Here is a 16,418-nt window from a genome sequence, read left to right on the forward strand (position 1 = left end):
CGACTGCCAACGCGACTCTCGATGGCTGCGCCCTCAGCTCGCAAACCCGTCGAGCAGGTAAATCCGATCGCAGAGCGCACCGGAGCGTAAGCCGCCCGGAGATTGCGGCAGGTGAGCACAGGTGAGCTGAGGTGAGCTCGACTGAGAGCCACTGAGAGTGAGAGACTCAGAGAGCGACTCACGCGATGGGAATTCGCCGCACAGTGGGCAGATAGCTCGTTAAAATATCTCAGCACCAGCAAAAGATACATATATATTCTAGATCGGGATCACTATCTCTTCATTTGTTTTTCTTAAACTACATGTTCCACTTAAGAGCTCCTCAATGGAAGAACCAGTAAGCTGTTCCTAACTTAGAATATGCCCAAAATATGTGTTCCCAAGTGGGATGCCCTTATAAGTAACTAAGCCACCTATCAGACACCCCCACAACTCGTAATCGAACTTAGACTCACCTGGAACGGTTTCGCCATTGAAGGTGATCTGCACCGTGTGCGTTCCATGTTCGTGGGGCGTGAAGCTGGCAATGAACCTCTGCCCGCCCAGCGAGCGGACCGAGGAGGTGACACGCCCGCCATTGACCAGGATCTCCAGATTGCCGGAGCCCGCCCTCGAGCCATCGATCTCGAACTCGACGGGCCGTCCAATCGAGCCATTCGGTATATCCTGCACTCGAATGGCCCGCGCACCAGTGGCATTGCTGTCTATGGGTCGAAATCTGGATAGGGAGCTGTATCCGTAACCAGGCGCGGAGCCATGCCCGTTGCTTTCGGTAACCACATGCTCGCTGGATTCCTTGACGGTTTTCGTGTATCCACCGGACTTGTCCGTATAGGTATTGTTCGAATGTGACTTGACTGTAATGGCACTGGGTCTGCAAGAGAAATAAGTGGCTTATTAGATTGGAGTTACTTTAAAAAGGTATCCCCTTTGTGCTCACTTGTAGCGCTCTCCATCATCGGGGGAGTCACGGCGATAGTCCGACTGATGCTGCTGCTGTTTGTGCAGGGCGAACTTGTTGTACTGGGTGTTCCGGTGCGTCTCGTGATCCAAATCCGGCCGGTTGTACTGCAGTTCCGTGTTCAGCTGCTTCTCGGTCATGTTCGCCAGCGATTCGAGCGAATTGTGCGAGAGCATGTGCTTCGTCTTGTTGATGACATCCCAGCTGTCCCGCCTGGCGGTGGCCGGCTTCATCGAGGACACCCTCACATTGGAGGAGTGGTCGATGCGTGGCTCCGGCGATCCGGTACGACGCAGTCGCTCGGCAGTTCCGTACAGCGAGGGACTGGCGCGAATATTCGAATCGGTCACATAGTTCGAGGTGGACTTGTAGGTGGATGACTTTTCTACGGTACGCGACGACTCGTAACCATTCTGGAAATCGAAAGACCGTTTAAGTTTAGTTTAAGGATCTTACTAAAGATTTTGGTTTACTCTACCTTACTGACGGGACTGGTCAGGGGACTACCCATCCGGTGAGTGGCCGTGGTGATATAGGCGCTATTGGGCGAATAACGTTGCACGGGCGAAACGGAGGCGTGCCGCGGACTGCTGTTGATGTTCCGCGTGGAACTCTCGTACTGATTGGACGTCTTGATGGTCAACGGACTGTGGGTGTGCACCTCGCTGGATCGAGTCTGTCGAAAGTGAAACTAATATTACCATATGTTTGCCACAACTGAATCAATCACACAAAAGCAGACAAGAGTTAATCGTTGGATAACTTTCTTTTTTGGGATAAGCAAATCGAAACAACAAAAATTTAGTTACATTGAGTGTGGGACTAGGTATTGGACTAAGCGATCTGGTCAGGGTACTGGTGGCCAGCTGCTGGTGGCGCTGCTGGAAGCTGCTGCTGCTGCTGCTCATGGTATTGCTGGTGCTGGTCAGCTCGCGCTCCTCGCGCGGTGGCGTCAACTTGGGCTTGGTCACTCCACGCCTCTGGCTGTACAGCTCGTTCTCCTTGTCGTAGTAGTAGTCGTTCTTCGTGGAGCTGCTGTTCGAGGTCTTCGAGTCTCGTCTTCCGTTCAGGGTTTCCGTATACAGATCGGCGGAGTTTAGGTACTTGACCGTCGGAGAACCACTAACTGGTGGCGGAGCTGGCGGCGGAGTGGCGTGGTTCTCCTGTCGAAGGTAGGTGTCAGTGTGTGTGTGTGTTTGGGGACCGGACCAAGGATGCAGGTGTGTACATGTGGGTGTGTGTTAGCCAGAACATTCAATTTTGATGGGTTGATGGGGATGTGGAGGTGGAGTAGGAGGAGGAATATCCCATGCCGCATGCCTGCTCCCCTGACTGCAACTTACCTCGCTCTCCCGCTTATAGTACCTGGAACTCGCACTGTGGTAGTCGGTGGTGTCCAACTTGGGCGAATACTGCGGCGAGTAGCTGTTGGTCCTCTCAGCCGTGTTGTGCCTCGACAGCGACGAGTTACGGTAGTCATTGTGCCGGGTATTCGTAGTCGAGACGAAGTGCATCGAGGGACTCTCCGAGCGGTGCTTGCTGTCGTGCAGCGGACTGCTGCGCGTCTTGCCCGATCTTCCCTTGGTGCCCACACGCATGCTGGAATTCGAAATAGGACACCATTGAAATATGTATCTTTAAGTCAGGTGATTCGATGTACTCACATGAAGGGCGAACCCTTGACATCGTAGCCATTGAAGTAGATGTACACGCGGTACTTCCCATTCTGCCTGGGCATAAAGGTCACCCGGTACTTGTTCTCCACGATCTTCTCCACCGAACAGACCAGCGAATGCTTGTCGTGCACTATGTCCACGTGCAGTTCGCCAGACACACCCACTCCACGGGCATCCACCTCGAAGGTGTGAGCCCTCAGCGGCATGGCTCCATCCAAGCCGTGGACCGAGACTCCAGATGCATCGAACACGGCACAAGTGAAGGGTCCGCCCTGGATGTGGCGACCCTGGTAGGTGATGGCTATTTCCCAGATACCCGCCTCGTCCGGCTTGAATATGGCACTGTGTCCCTCGTCGATCTTCTTCAGCGGGCAATTGTGCGAGATGCCCGTAGGCGAGACCGCCGTGACCAGGATGTCCTCCGTCTTGGGCGCACCGGTGGCATTGACCAGCACCTCGACGAGACTGCCCAAGGCACAGGGCGCCATTCCCGGTGGTGCCACCTGCAGTAGACGGGGCAGCGCACGGAAGAAGTGTCCGCCCAGGCTGTCCTCGCCGATCTCCACCACAATCTCGTGCATCCCATAGCGCTCCGGCACAAAGACTCCTTCGCCGTGGGCATTCAGCCGCACGGGCTGGCCCGGCTGTCCGGACGGAGGAACCACGTGGCAGCGCACAGAGCTGAGGCTTATGTCCCGGGACATTACGTCGATGCGGAAGTGGGTCTGCGTGTGAAACGGACATTAAAGATTAACGCGCTGCACTCGACAGATTGTATATCTATACAGTTAGGGGTAAAATATGTGACCCGGCTAGAATAAATAGTTTTTATGAGCTATCTTTCTTGTTATTAAAACATGGAACTCTTGGAACTGTGTTTGCTATTTTTCTTGTAATTAAAACTTGGAACTCTTGGAACTGTGTTTGCAAATTATACAAGTGGTTTAAATGCTTCTAGTCCTGGGTGCACCATTATTCTGCCGCCTGCTGTACATGCATATAAGCTGCACTCACCGGTTCGCCCACCCGACCGGATGTGCTCTCCAGGTAAACGCTGACCAGGTCGGAGAGCGGCGGCCTCGGCGGCACCCACTGCAGGTGGGCCGCGTAGGCCATGATGCCCAGGTGCTCCACTTCCGGGTTGGCCATGTCCTTGGCCGTCAGGATGGGCTGCACGCCCAGACGGGCGCCCGCGTCCACCGCCTTCCGTATGTTGTTCTCGTAGTGGAAGGGATCGGTGCTGAGCTTATCCGGTGCTGGCGCCGAGCCACCCAGTCCCTTAATAATTTCGCACATGACGCGTCCATCGTTCCAGTCGGTCTGCGAAATGAAAGTGCCATTATGGGATGCGATTATTATTGGTTGGAAAAATACGCGAATTAATATGTATTTATGTTCGTTTTAATGCAATTGCTGCAGCTGTACATTAACTTTTGTACAGGGGCTTAAAAGGTCACATTTAAATGCGGCGAAAACGCGTGTAAATTTTATTATAAAGCCCATAAGAGTTTATACCAACAGAAGGTGGCTTTATATTTAACTACTGAATTAAAACTCATAGTCTTTGTAAAGATATAAACTCACGGTAAAGTTCTTCACAGGGTCCTTGACCTGCGTATTCACCCATCGCATGGTGGCATTGTAGCCAGGACCACCGGGCTTCATGAAGTACGAGAGGTACGTCATGCCGGATAACTCATCCAACCAGGGTGAGGCCAGGTACTCCGGCTCCAGGACCTTGGGCACTCCAAACTCGCGCTGGGCCAAGTCCATGGTTTGGGTGCAGTTGCGCACACTCTGGCTGGGATCGAGACTCCGCCAGTGCGGGAACAGGCCCGGCTGGCAGTAGTCTAGCAGCGCCGCCAGATTGACGCCACTATTCCAATCGGTGGTCAGATTGGTGATCCTGCAGTCCGGCAATGCGGCCTGCAGCCAGGCCAACATCAGTTTGCGTGGCGGGAACTTGCTTCTGCCGATCTGATAGCGCACGATGAGCGACCAGATCAGACCCAGGATCAGCTTTATGTTCCCATTGACGATGTCCACGTTGCCGATGTTCACCAGCTTGATGTGGTCCGCCTCAATGGACTTCAGCGCTGTAGTGGCGTTCTCCAAATAGTGATGCTGATTCGCGGGCCGGCGATTCCACGAGGGTTTCAGTGGACGCGTCTGCAGGTTCTCCACAAGGGCGCACAGGCAGGTGCCATCGCAGAAATCGGTGGCCCAGTCATGCACCTGAAAAACAATGGCAATTAGCATAAACTTCTTCGTATCATTAGAAACAGTAATGGGAAAGTTTGTGGCAAGTAATTAGATTACTGGCAGTGCACCATAATTGGTTTATTTAATTATATTTGGATTTAATGTGAAATTGGCTCTTTACGGCCTAGCGAATTTGCCAAATGTATTTATACTATATTGGTTTATTTAATTGGAATTGGATTTAGTGAGAAATTAGCTCTTTACGGCCTAGCGAATTCTATTCTATATAATTTTCATTTTAAAGAGTTAGCATGCTAACATTAAAATGTTCGATAAAAGAGATTTTTAATCTTTATTTAATGACTACAGCTACATTTACTTTACGGCTATGTATTAGCTGAGATTACTGGACTTGCTGTAGTACCTACATATGTACATAAATAATTCCCAATGGAGATTAGCAAATGTGCGAAACGCCCATCACGTCTGTGCAAATGCAAGAAGGTCGCTTGACTGGCAGCCTTCCTAATGAGCAATCGACGCCCCTTCCGCAAACTGGTGGCCCACTTTGCAAGGTGAACCGCTTGTTCGGAACTGGGAGCATGGAGCTCGGAGCTCGGTAGCTCAGCACATGGCACATGGAGCTCGGACTTTGACTGCAGCTTGGGCATGGGAACCCAAGAAGTACGCTGCTCCGCAGTGAGCGGCTTTCTCCGTCCGGGTGCAACCAATTGTGCGCGATTTTAAGCATTTGACATAAAGCTTTTTATCTGGCTGCTGTCGGCGTTCAACTGGGGGAACTCAGCAATAAAATATATAAAAAAAATAGAAAAAACTGGGGAACTGGGTACGGAGACAATCGCGTGTCTGTTGCTGTTTGTTTGTGCCTAGGAAAATATTCATTGGATGCCATAAAAATCTCACATCGCACATAACATACTGGCATAGTGGCTCCATGGCTCTCTAACAAGATGCCGCAGGTTGTTATTTGTCGCTGCTGGTTATTCTGCTCTTAAATTTTTAAGATTCCTTCGCTTTTACGATATGAACTCGAGTTGCGTTGCGAGTGAGGTTGCGTTTTCACCTGACAAAATACGTGCACTTTTATTTGCATATAAAGCTTTGCTTTGTGCCAGAAAATGTCTAGTCATTCTAGCACAGTTTTATGGTGGCAATAATATTGAGATACCTACTGTTACAACTGTTGCTTTAAATATTTTTTTATCCGTGTATCTGCCATCAAAGCATTTCCCTTTGTTTGCGCATGCATTTGTCATACAACAAAGTTGATTGCAATATTATTTGTCGCACACGCATGAGCTAGAATTGTAAACAGCGTAAGAAAACGCAAACTTGGATGACTCGTTTTGGTTTGGTGACCCAAATAGACGCCAGCCAGGTCACAATTAGCGCTGTTTACTTGTGGGGCTCTTCAGCCTTGCTCATCAAGCGAAAAAGTTGAAAAAACTTCAAAAATAAAACCCCGAAAATTATACACAAAACCGGGCAAGATCGCGCACAAAAGCTTTAGCTTGTTTTGTGTTTTGTGTTTTGTGTATTGTAACTGCTAATGGGAACTCGATGCGTTGGCCTTGGCATTCAACCGGCCAAATATGGTCGCTTCAGGTCGTTCAGTGCGTTGCGTGTGAGAAAATCCGTCACTCAGTCCGAGTGACAGTACAAAAGTCCCTGGACAAAATGAAATGCATTGTTGGCAGTGGATAAAGTCAGAGTGAGTACACTTCGCTTTATTGTACATGTAATTGTCGATGCTGCCATTGAAGTTCCAGATCTGCGTGGGCGATTGAGCCGAGCTTTATGAGCCCGGCCTTTTAGGGAAACTCGCGGAAGAGCTCGTAGCCCCAGTTTATGATGGGGATTTGTACTTTTACGGGTTCTGTCACCATTCAAAGAGCTCGTTATGCGTTTAAATTTAGCTTAAACTCGATGAACTTCGAAAACCTTGATTTATAAGGTAATCTTAAATGTGACATATAATAATAATAATTGTACAGTTTGTTCATTTCCTAGATAAAATTCCAGATCTAAACGTTTTGTATTTCACGTTTAGATTCTCAGGCCCTGCTTCATCGATAGTTCTACGAATTCCGTATTCAACGGAGCCGGCCCATTGATTGGGTAATTGTTTTTTTGCGCTTGATCGATCAGACATTCAGTCGGCAGACATTATTCACTCGGTTAGAAAGTGTTGCATAATCGCACAGTGAGTGGATCGGAATGTATCTATATCTACATATATATCTACATCAATGGCTTAACTCACCTGCATTCCCGTCTCGCGCAAATGCTCGTTGACCCAGTTGCGGAATGTATTCGCCTGGATCTCCACCCAGAGATCCTCGTTGCCCCGTATGTTCATGCCCTTGGCGGCGGTGCCCTCGGGACTCCGGGCCACCAGACCCGCGTGGGTGATCTTCTGCGTTTCGGTGGTGCCATCGGAGTTGTGCTTGAGCAGCCCCGCATGCGTCACCTTGGCGCCTTTTATGTCCTTGACGTCCATCTTCACTGCACCTCACTGCACTTCACCTGCGACTCGCACATATGTACCACATGCAACTCGCGTTCGAACACTGATCGGGAGAAATGGTTAAGTGAAAAACTGTTGATCGATTCTAGTTGCAGCTACTAGCTATGCTATTCAGTCTCTGTTTCGGTTTCGATTTCGGTTTCAGTATCAGTTTTAGTTTCGTTAGCACGCGCTCGCGGCCCGAAGCGAACTGGAACTGCGCCTAGCTGGTCGATCTGGGCGGCTCTGCGCTCTCTTGGCCTGGCCAAAACAAACGATGACGTCATGGCCAAAGCTCAAAGCTCCAGAGAGCAGCAGGAGAATTTACAAAAAAACAAAAAAAATATATATGCGGGGGGTTTCGCCAGCGAATGTGTGTGTGCGTTTGTGTGCGAATATCTCTGAATCTGGCTATAAAGCAAAACTGGTTTCGTCGCTTCCAAGCCAAAACGAAGCGAGCGAAAAGGAAAATTGAATACAAAAATAACAAAAAGGCAAAATAATAAAAAAAATATAAAGAGTCTGTAAAATAACAGAAATCACTTAGTTTGGAATTTCGCCGCGGCAACAAAAAGCAAAAAAGCAAAAAAAGCGAGCAGATCTGGTGGGCAGCACTGTGGATGCCAGTGGATGTCGTGAATGTTGCTGTTCGAGCAAGTCTTTCACAAAACGTTAGAAGGCCAACATGTGTGTAAACGTGGGAGCCAACCCAGAAGATAATGGCCGTAATCACAGCAATGAAATCTGCCACGATCAATTGTCAATTGTTCGCCCGTTTTCACTTGTCGCACTTTTACTCAAACAATTTGTGCAAACCGAAAGTTGGCCATCTGAATGGCCTTTTTGGCATTTTTCCACACCACACCACACGGCATCGCGTCGCAAAGACAACGAGGCGTCAAATGACCGTCTAACCAACTTAATTATAGGAAATCCGGTTGCGTTTCCAACAAGTCAGTTGCCACAGCTCGCATATATCAAATACCATATATCATAGCACGTCCAGTTCTGAGCGAGGCTGGTATGCAGATTTCAAATACAAATACTATTTATTGGCAAACACTTTTCGGAGAGGTGAACAGCTCTGGGATGACATCACTCATCACTTGCTCAGCACAGCGATGAGTTGTGGCTTGAGCACTTTTTTAACGCCTCTACTGGAGAATACAGAGCGAGAAAAAATTGCTGACTACTATTACAGCAGATGTAGTAACTCTTCAAATGAATTACTCTTAAAACATCAATTAAATGCTTAAGTAGCTAGCTGTAACCAAATTTGTACTTTATAATTTGTATTTATTTTAAGCAGAGATGTCATTGTGTTGTGTTTTTGTGTTTTTTTCTCAGTGACAAAACTGCGTGGCTTGGATGGAATAAATTAACCGGCGGGGACAGCAAAAAGTGGAAATTAATGAATTGCTCCTCCGACTTATGAGTGATCCCGTGGCTGATGTCATTTACTGACACTTGACATTGGCAATGAACCTAATTAGTTGCACTCGCCAGCGGCGCGGAATGAGCCCCACTCCTTCTCAGTGAGTTCTATAGATTTAGCTGGCGGCAAGGTCATGGGAATGGTCATGATAATGGTATTGGCCAGGGGATAGGGAATGGTAATGGGAATGACCAATCCGCTGTGTAGTTTACTCAGTTGGTCAGCAGGTAAATATCGAAAGTGTTGTCGTGACTCTAAATGGCAGAAGAGGGCCAGCTAGCACACCTAGTTTAGGGCATTACGTAATGGCCAAAATTTCCGACTTTGAATGGGCAAATGTGTGTTGTGGCAACGTATCGTTGGCTACATATCGGTGTATCTATATCACAGAATGCGATGTGCACGTAGGTGTCTGGCATTTTTTACACTTTTCGATTTGTTTGCTGTCCGAATATACATTCGTATATACTTATTTCGCTTTTTGCCAGCCAAATCTCGTAGTCGTCGTCATCGGGACAGCCACCCACATGGTTTTGTTGGTTCAACGCCTCGTTCTAGACGTGGGTGCGATTTCAAGTTTGATTTGTGCCAAAACCGTGTACCAAATGGCCATTGATTTCTCAATGATTCTGTAGTGGATGCCTAGCTACAACTCGGTTTGGAACTGAGCTGTGGGAATATATTTGGTTAAATGTTCTATGACAACGTCATTAACTTTGAAATATATGAGATTAACTGGAGTGGAGGTGAAGCCCATAATTATGGTGATTGATGGTTACGGAATTTACTACGAAAAACTTTTGTAGTTTCAAAGATGATCTCTCAAAAATAAATGAAGATTGTGTTACTTAATCTCTTAATTTTCTTTACAAACTCCGATTTCTGTTACAATATAAACAGACAGAATTACTTTGGTCTGGTATTTACAACTCAGTTGGACACAAGCCAACTTTTGTTTGGGTTCTCTGCCAAAAGACACAACACTGGTATGAGTTGATTTAAGATTATTTCCTTTTCAGATCGAAAGAACTTTAACGACGAGGAGTGGGCTATTACATATTCCACTTCCTGTCGACCAAATGCGATTGTAACACTTGCCACGCCTTACAGCTAAAAATGATGGCCTATTAGCGCACGCTTCTATAGCGAGTAAGCGTTTATTTTTGGCATCATTTTTATGGCGGTTCGTCATAAATAGAAAACACTCCAAGCGATGTGCGCACACATACGCACAGTGCTCTTTTTGAGGCACTGCCAAGTTTGTGTCTTCAGTCTTTTGATTAATGCCGTTAGGCGTCGCCAAAGCGCAGCCAAGCCAAACCTTCTTGGTTCGTATGAATGAGTATGAATGTGTGTGTGTTCTTTTGTTTTTTATTTATTTTTAATTTTTGCTCATTACTCTGCCTCGTTTATTCGCCTAAAAGCCGCAGCAATTACAATTGAAAATGGCTTTTAGCCAGCACTTAAAACCAATCGAACAGCGCCAGCGGAAAAACCAGATTCATATTCAGACGCAAGCCCAGACTCAGACTCAGACTCAAGCTCAGACTAAGGCTCAGATTCAGATTCGCTTTCGGTTTTGGTTTTGGTTTTGGCTTTAGTTTAAGTTTTGTTTTTGTTTTCGCTTCCCCTCGCATTCGCCTATTATGCAATGGGCTAGGCCAGATATCTGAATCTGAATATCTTATAACTGCGACTTTTGGTATTTATGCTGGCGGCCAAGTCTGTTTTGTTGGTTTTTCTTTCGATTCACACGCCTCGAGGCCCGTTCACGTGTTTAGCACAAATTCCGCACAGATACAGATATACCCCCCTCTAATTTAAGCAGCAGCAACTTAAAATTAGAACAACGTTCGGCACGCAAAGCGAAAAAAAAGATAGAAACAGACTCAAAACTAAACAGCACACAAGGGAAACGACGAGCGGCGAGACACATGAAGATTCATAAAAAACTATGTGTAGTTAACTTTAACGTTAGACGACGGCATCAGAAGTTATTAAAAAGTCGGGGGGGAGTAAGTAGCACACACACAGCACAGTAAAGCACAAATATGTGTGGGGGTATACACATGTAGATGAGTGTTTGTTTCCCTTTTGGCACTTGTTGCTTACACTTCGGATTTGCCTGCGAGGGGTAAACAAGTAGCAGTATAGCGTTTCAATTGAAAAACACGTCCAGCGCGCACGAGTTGCTCACAACGACTGAAATTGGCAGCAGAAATTAGGCATACGATCGGGCCAAAAGCTCCGCTCTGCTCCGCATTCGCTCTCCACTGGAAGTCTCGAGTTGGAATCCAGCTACGTCATCGTTTTTGGCCCGATCACGGCTTGTTTTGCTTGCCCGCTTTGTTGGCGCTTTTGTTTTGGGCCCCCAATTCGCTCAGGTGCCACGTTTCCGCTTAGCAAAGCGGTTAGTTGGTTCTCGGATCGGAGTGCTGGAGTGTCGGAGTGTTGGAGTGTTGGAGTGTTGGCCTAATGGACTCGACTGCTCTCAACCAGCTTGTTAATTGCAGGCATCGGCAATCCGATGAGCGTGTGGTTTCGGCCTCTGTAATTGAACAATTTTGCGGCTTTTCCTCAGATCCCATTGATTACGACATGCAGTTGCATTCGATCGATCGACCCAACGATTGTTGGCTAAGTGGATGGATGAGTCGATGGATATTGCTATATGATGGCATACTGCTGTGTTGGGCCCCCCGAAGCAAAACGAAACGCACGATTTTCATGTATTAAGAATTTTTTTTTGTTTTGTTTTGTTTTGATTTTATTTGTATTTCAGTTTTTCTTTCTGGTTTTGCTGTCGCTTTACTTTATAATTCAATTTTGTTTTATTTTGTTTTGGTTTTGTGTTTGCTTTTACCCTTTTCAGATTTTCCAGAGTGGTTTAGCAATGTAAACGGCTTTGAAACTATCGCACGATAAGCTCGATTTACCTGCTGCAAATCGGGGTCTTGTCTGATCTGATCTGATTTATAGTGACCGATTAAAAAATGCCTTTTCTTGCCCGATGATCTGAGAACTATGCTGTTTTCTCTGTGTGTTTTTGCTATGAAGTCAATGCTGAATTAATTTATTCAATTTAGTTCTTATAAATTAATTAATTAAATATAGTCAAAATAAAGCTATGAATGTTCTTCTTTTGCTTTCTTTTCATTTCTTTTCTTTGTTTCATAGATCTCATGCACCAAATAATTTAATAAGTAAATTATGTAAGCCATTTAAACTCGCCAGCTTCCTGGAATTTCACCACCTGCACCTGGCGACAACAACACAACCGAATCGATGTAGTTCCTTGTATCTTACGTTCAATAACAAATAGATATATGTCTATATACGCGCTCTAACGAAAAACATTGAAGAAATAAGAATGAATAATTCTAACAAGGGCCGGAGCCTTTGCCCCGTGATAAGCGTGCTAAAAAGCCATAAAAATGTAATACAATTAAGTTATATTATTCAACTTTAACTTTGGCAATAATTGGCTAACTAAGGAATCAAAAACTACGATTGACTTTTACAAGTTTTCGTTAGCTTTCGTTTAACACTTTTCTTAGTTTGGTATAAGCTTTTGTCTTAGATGAAACCCCATTTAATGTTTATTGTAATTATTAATTAATTTTAAATCCATTATATGATATTCCGAAAAGTAATTAGGTTGAAAAATATGAAAAAGAATTCTTCATCTATTTGTTCTCTAGAAAATAGAAAATAACATTAGCTCATTGACAAAAATCTAAGAAAAATGGTAACAAAATTTGAGCTTAAATTTGTTTAAGCTTTTTTGGCCTATCATCGTTGGCATGAAATGAGATTCGTTCCAGTTTCCGTTTTCTCGGCAGATACTCAAACGTATCCTGGCTCAAACGCCAGCTCATTCTTGATTCTGTAAATTTGAGGTTCTTAATCGAGTTAGCTATATAATTATTAGGTTTCATTATCAACTCAGTTTGCCTTTTTTCAATATTCCGGGAGCTGACACTGAACAATTTTCATATTCGATCGAGATTCGATCTTTTTTTTTTTTTGGTCTTCTCTGGTACACATCTAATGGTATAACTAGGTATAACTAGAGTTACAGCTAAATTAATTATTATTATAATTTATTATCGCAGCCCCCATATTATGGGGATTCTCGAACTGCGTTCTGTGTTCTGCTACAGAACCTTCTTGCCTAACTTAATCTTGGGTTTTTCTCAACTACAATCTTCAGCATTGGTTTGGCTCTTGGGGCAACTAACTAAAGTTAAATACATTTAGACCTTTAAATTGTTACCATATCAAGTTTAATTTAGATCATGTATAATGTAGATGCTATATACGACAGTAGTACAATTTAATATTGCATTAAAAGTGTTTTCTTTTTGACATATTTACCCATTAATATTGGTTTTATCAATTGTTAAATGTCTATAGCGCTTTCTTTTAAGTTTCTCTTTTGTTGTTTATTGTTATTATTATTATTATTAATATAGTTTTTCGAGTGTGTGGTGTATGCTCTGGCAGTTCTTTTCCAATAGTACAAATATTTTGCAAATATTCACTTAGTTGTCCATAAATTGTTTATGCATTATTTTCAGTTGTAAAGTAAATCGTTTCCCATATACACATCTAGTAAATTTAATTTTTCAAATTACAGTTAGCAAATATTACAATAGATATACGGATTCATTTGTTACACTCATGAGTTTAAAGTAATCTTTAGTTATTTATTCAGATGATCGATTCTTATGTCATTGATCATTGATCATAATGCTAATTGAGTTCCTAGAGCGAAGTTATTTACAATGGGAATTCGAATACCCGTTTCGATTTGGCTTAGTTGCCAGTAAAAGGAGCGAAGAGCGTCTAGGCCTAATGATATATCTATGTAAATCTCAATCTATTTCTGAGCTTAGTATGGAAAAAGTGTGTATAGGTGTATAGGTGTTGGGTAACAAGTTTGTAGGGGTTCTGAAAAAAGATCTCTCTCGGATAATCTATTAAAGCTTTCCGATCCATCGTGCATAGCTAAACCAATTACAATCGTTTTGCTTATTTTTTGATCTGAACTTCCATCATTCCTATGTACAGACAATTTTCTTTGGCAGTGCCATTTTCGGCTTTATTTTTTTTACTCTTGGTGTGGCGTTATGATCATAATCATAAGAGACATTAATTGCACATCTTGGGGATTGGGCTTATCTGGCGCCCTGTCCTCCCCTCTCTATCTCTCTCTCTGTCTGAGTGGATCTCTAAAGCGAGAAGTATTTGGCATAGGACTCGTTTCCCGCTTCCCTCTCGATTGGTCGCCCTTCATCCTTCCTCTCCCGATCCCTGCGATCCTCCTGCTGCTGTATAGCTGCTGCTGCTCCTGGTTAGGTTTATTTTTTTTTTTGTTTGGATTTCGTTAGTAAGGCAATTTGGAATGCATGCATCACACACACATACACACAAATACAAAGCACAATTAGTGGGTGGGAGAGAGAGAGAGGGAGAAACACAAATACGAGACAGATAGAGAGTGGGAGATTTGGGAAGCGAGAGTTAGATGCGATATGATGCTGTGTAATGATCCAAATCGCCCGATCGCCGGATGCACACTCAGTTGTCGGATGATCGATGATGATCGTGGAGTCATGAGGAACATGATATGTACACCATACCGATCGCCTGATGGGGCAGCACGCTCCCGTGTTAAATGATACTCTCTCTGTTCCGTTCCAGCTCCTCCGTCTCATTCTCGGGATCCACACTGGACGTCGACGACACTCCGCAGATTTGCATCTCAATCTCGGCCAGTCGATTCTCCAGATCCCATTGCTGCTGCGAGAGTTTCGTGTTCAGGGCCTGATTCTCCGATTCCACTGTGTGCAGGCGTTCCCTCAGCCGCTTGATCTCATCCTCGAGAACTTCGTGGGAGCCCAAAAGGGGCGTGGTTCCACCACCAGCACCGCCCACACCTGCTCCATAGCACTCCAGCTGCGAACTGGAGTCGCAAATGTGACCTAAAAGGAGGGATTACGTGGCCATACAGTAAGAATACTGCAATAAGATTTCATATCTTCGCGTGCTTACCCGTGTGGCTGGGTTGCGATTGCGGCCTTATTGAGTGATGCGAAGTCGTTCGACTACGTGGTCGTTCCTCGGACCCATGGGCACTGGGGCTAACCGATCTGGGGGAGTCCGTGGCACGGACTAAACGATCGGCATAGCTGCGGGGACTACAAACCATTAATTGTACATCTCATCACCTTTCTGATTGATTGCATGATAGGAACGTAAGCTTACCTGTATCCATGTGTCTGCGAGGAGGTTTGTGTGGACTCCTGTCGATGCGGCTGCTGCTGGGATGCCAGATGCTGCTGCTGGAGCGCCTGGTGGTGGTGCAACAGCGAGGATGCGGCGGCCGTCGCCGGTGGCAGCCACATCTCCTCCAGAGACGTGCGACCACAGCTCTCGACCAGGCCCGGCGTCGATTGGCAACGGCCCATGGCAACTACATTAAAGTATTTGACTGTGTTTTAAATCAAAATCGTTCACAAACGGAAACGGACGCAAATGAAATCGATAACGAAAAAGGAAGGAAAGACGGAACGGAAGGCGAAAACAATCGAATCGTGTTATTCTGGGGCAATCGTATTCGTATTCGTATTCGTATGGGTATCTTTGAATTTCGAGTGGTATTTGTTTGGTGGAGGGGATTCTGCTGGCTTTGCTGGATGTTCTGTGGTTGGGTGGATGGGTGGTTGAGGTGAGGCGTGTGGTTCTGGTGAACCGGATAGCGGAGTGAGGTGGAGTGGGGTGGCAGCAAATAAGACAAGTGCCTTACCTTTCTCCAGCGGGGCCTTCTTGTACTTCTCCAATCGCTTGACGGCTATCGACTCCAGACGAACACGCGCCGCCGGATACTCCTTCAGCACGTCCCACATGTCCTTCTTGCTCAGGACGAAGAGGTCGCTGTATCCCACTGAGCGAACGCTGGCTGTGCGTCGGTTGCCTGTTTTTGTTTCGCATCGGGAAAGTTGGCAAAGCAAATGTTTGCCAACGCAAAGAGAAAAGTTTAATGGTCTTGCAAAAAAGCATTTCCCGGAGATGCTCTGCGTGTGTATTTGTGTATTTGTGTGTGCTCGAGTCATTGTGTCTGTCGATTCTCCTTGTTGACTTGGGCGCACAATGACATTAAAATTGCATGCCACACAATATGGAAGTTCGGCAAAAAAAAAAAACCAGGAGGTAAATATTGAATAGGATTAATGGAAGACGGGTTTTGATTAAAATCTTAATACTCGCTTATCCAAATTCGGTATGCGCACTTTTTGCAAGGCGACAAGAAGAATCGTTTGTGAGAGTTGCTTGTGTACACGGGTCGTATACTTAATTGATATTACACACAACTCGCAATGCAATTACGTGTAGGAAAACGTTTAAATTACGTCCAGGCAAAGCAATACAACAACAACACCGAGTTAGGAGACAAATATATATAGAGATAGACAGAGATAGACGGGGAGAGACAGAGAGATTAAAGTATAGAGACAAAGACAAAGATGGAGCGACTAACTAGCGTAAGGAATGGCGTTTCGGTGCTAAAATCCTGTAGGCAATTCTCACCGTTGAGCGCGCCCGAATGGAACT

The 16,418-nt window shown here is 45.5% G+C and overlaps 2 protein-coding genes across 12 annotated transcripts in view; both read right to left on the minus strand.

Annotated features, from left to right (window-relative positions):
- LOC6531326 (filamin-C) overlaps window positions 1–11,015 on the minus strand; it is a 23,168-nt gene extending 12,153 nt beyond the window's left edge. For 2 of the 4 annotated variants that reach the window (XM_039372482.2, XM_039372483.1), the window contains exons 1-10: window positions 10,914–11,015; window positions 7,124–7,430; window positions 4,222–4,872; window positions 3,652–3,957; window positions 2,626–3,362; window positions 2,305–2,560; window positions 1,771–2,124; window positions 1,440–1,637; window positions 941–1,374; window positions 456–874 (exon numbers count right to left, since the gene is read on the minus strand). In XM_039372482.2, coding sequence (XP_039228416.1) covers window positions 456–874; window positions 941–1,374; window positions 1,440–1,637; window positions 1,771–2,124; window positions 2,305–2,560; window positions 2,626–3,362; window positions 3,652–3,957; window positions 4,222–4,872; window positions 7,124–7,360 — 3,592 coding nt within the window. In that variant the 5' untranslated portion in view covers window positions 7,361–7,430; window positions 10,914–11,015. The remainder of the gene's footprint in view (window positions 1–455; window positions 875–940; window positions 1,375–1,439; window positions 1,638–1,770; window positions 2,125–2,304; window positions 2,561–2,625; window positions 3,363–3,651; window positions 3,958–4,221; window positions 4,873–7,123; window positions 7,431–10,913) is intronic. The other 2 variants (XM_002092094.3, XM_039372479.1) reach the window with 2 other exon arrangements.
- Window positions 11,016–11,645: 630 nt separating this feature from the next.
- The window catches only part of LOC6531327 (cyclic nucleotide-gated cation channel beta-3), a 58,051-nt gene continuing 53,278 nt past the window's right edge, over window positions 11,646–16,418 (minus strand). For 6 of the 8 annotated variants that reach the window (XM_039372491.1, XM_039372488.1, XM_015195764.2 and 3 more), the window contains 5 exons: window positions 15,613–15,780; window positions 15,072–15,297; window positions 14,859–15,004; window positions 14,447–14,788; window positions 11,646–14,154 (listed from right to left, as the gene is read on the minus strand). In XM_039372491.1, the coding sequence (XP_039228425.1) occupies window positions 14,478–14,788; window positions 14,859–15,004; window positions 15,072–15,297; window positions 15,613–15,780 (851 nt within the window). In that variant the 3' untranslated portion in view covers window positions 11,646–14,154; window positions 14,447–14,477. The remainder of the gene's footprint in view (window positions 14,155–14,446; window positions 14,789–14,858; window positions 15,005–15,071; window positions 15,298–15,612; window positions 15,781–16,418) is intronic. The other 2 variants (XM_039372490.1, XM_015195766.2) reach the window with 2 other exon arrangements.

The sequence above is a fragment of the Drosophila yakuba genome, chromosome 2R, assembly GCF_016746365.2.
Source record: "Drosophila yakuba strain Tai18E2 chromosome 2R, Prin_Dyak_Tai18E2_2.1, whole genome shotgun sequence".
Taxonomy (NCBI): Eukaryota; Metazoa; Arthropoda; class Insecta; order Diptera; family Drosophilidae; genus Drosophila; species Drosophila yakuba.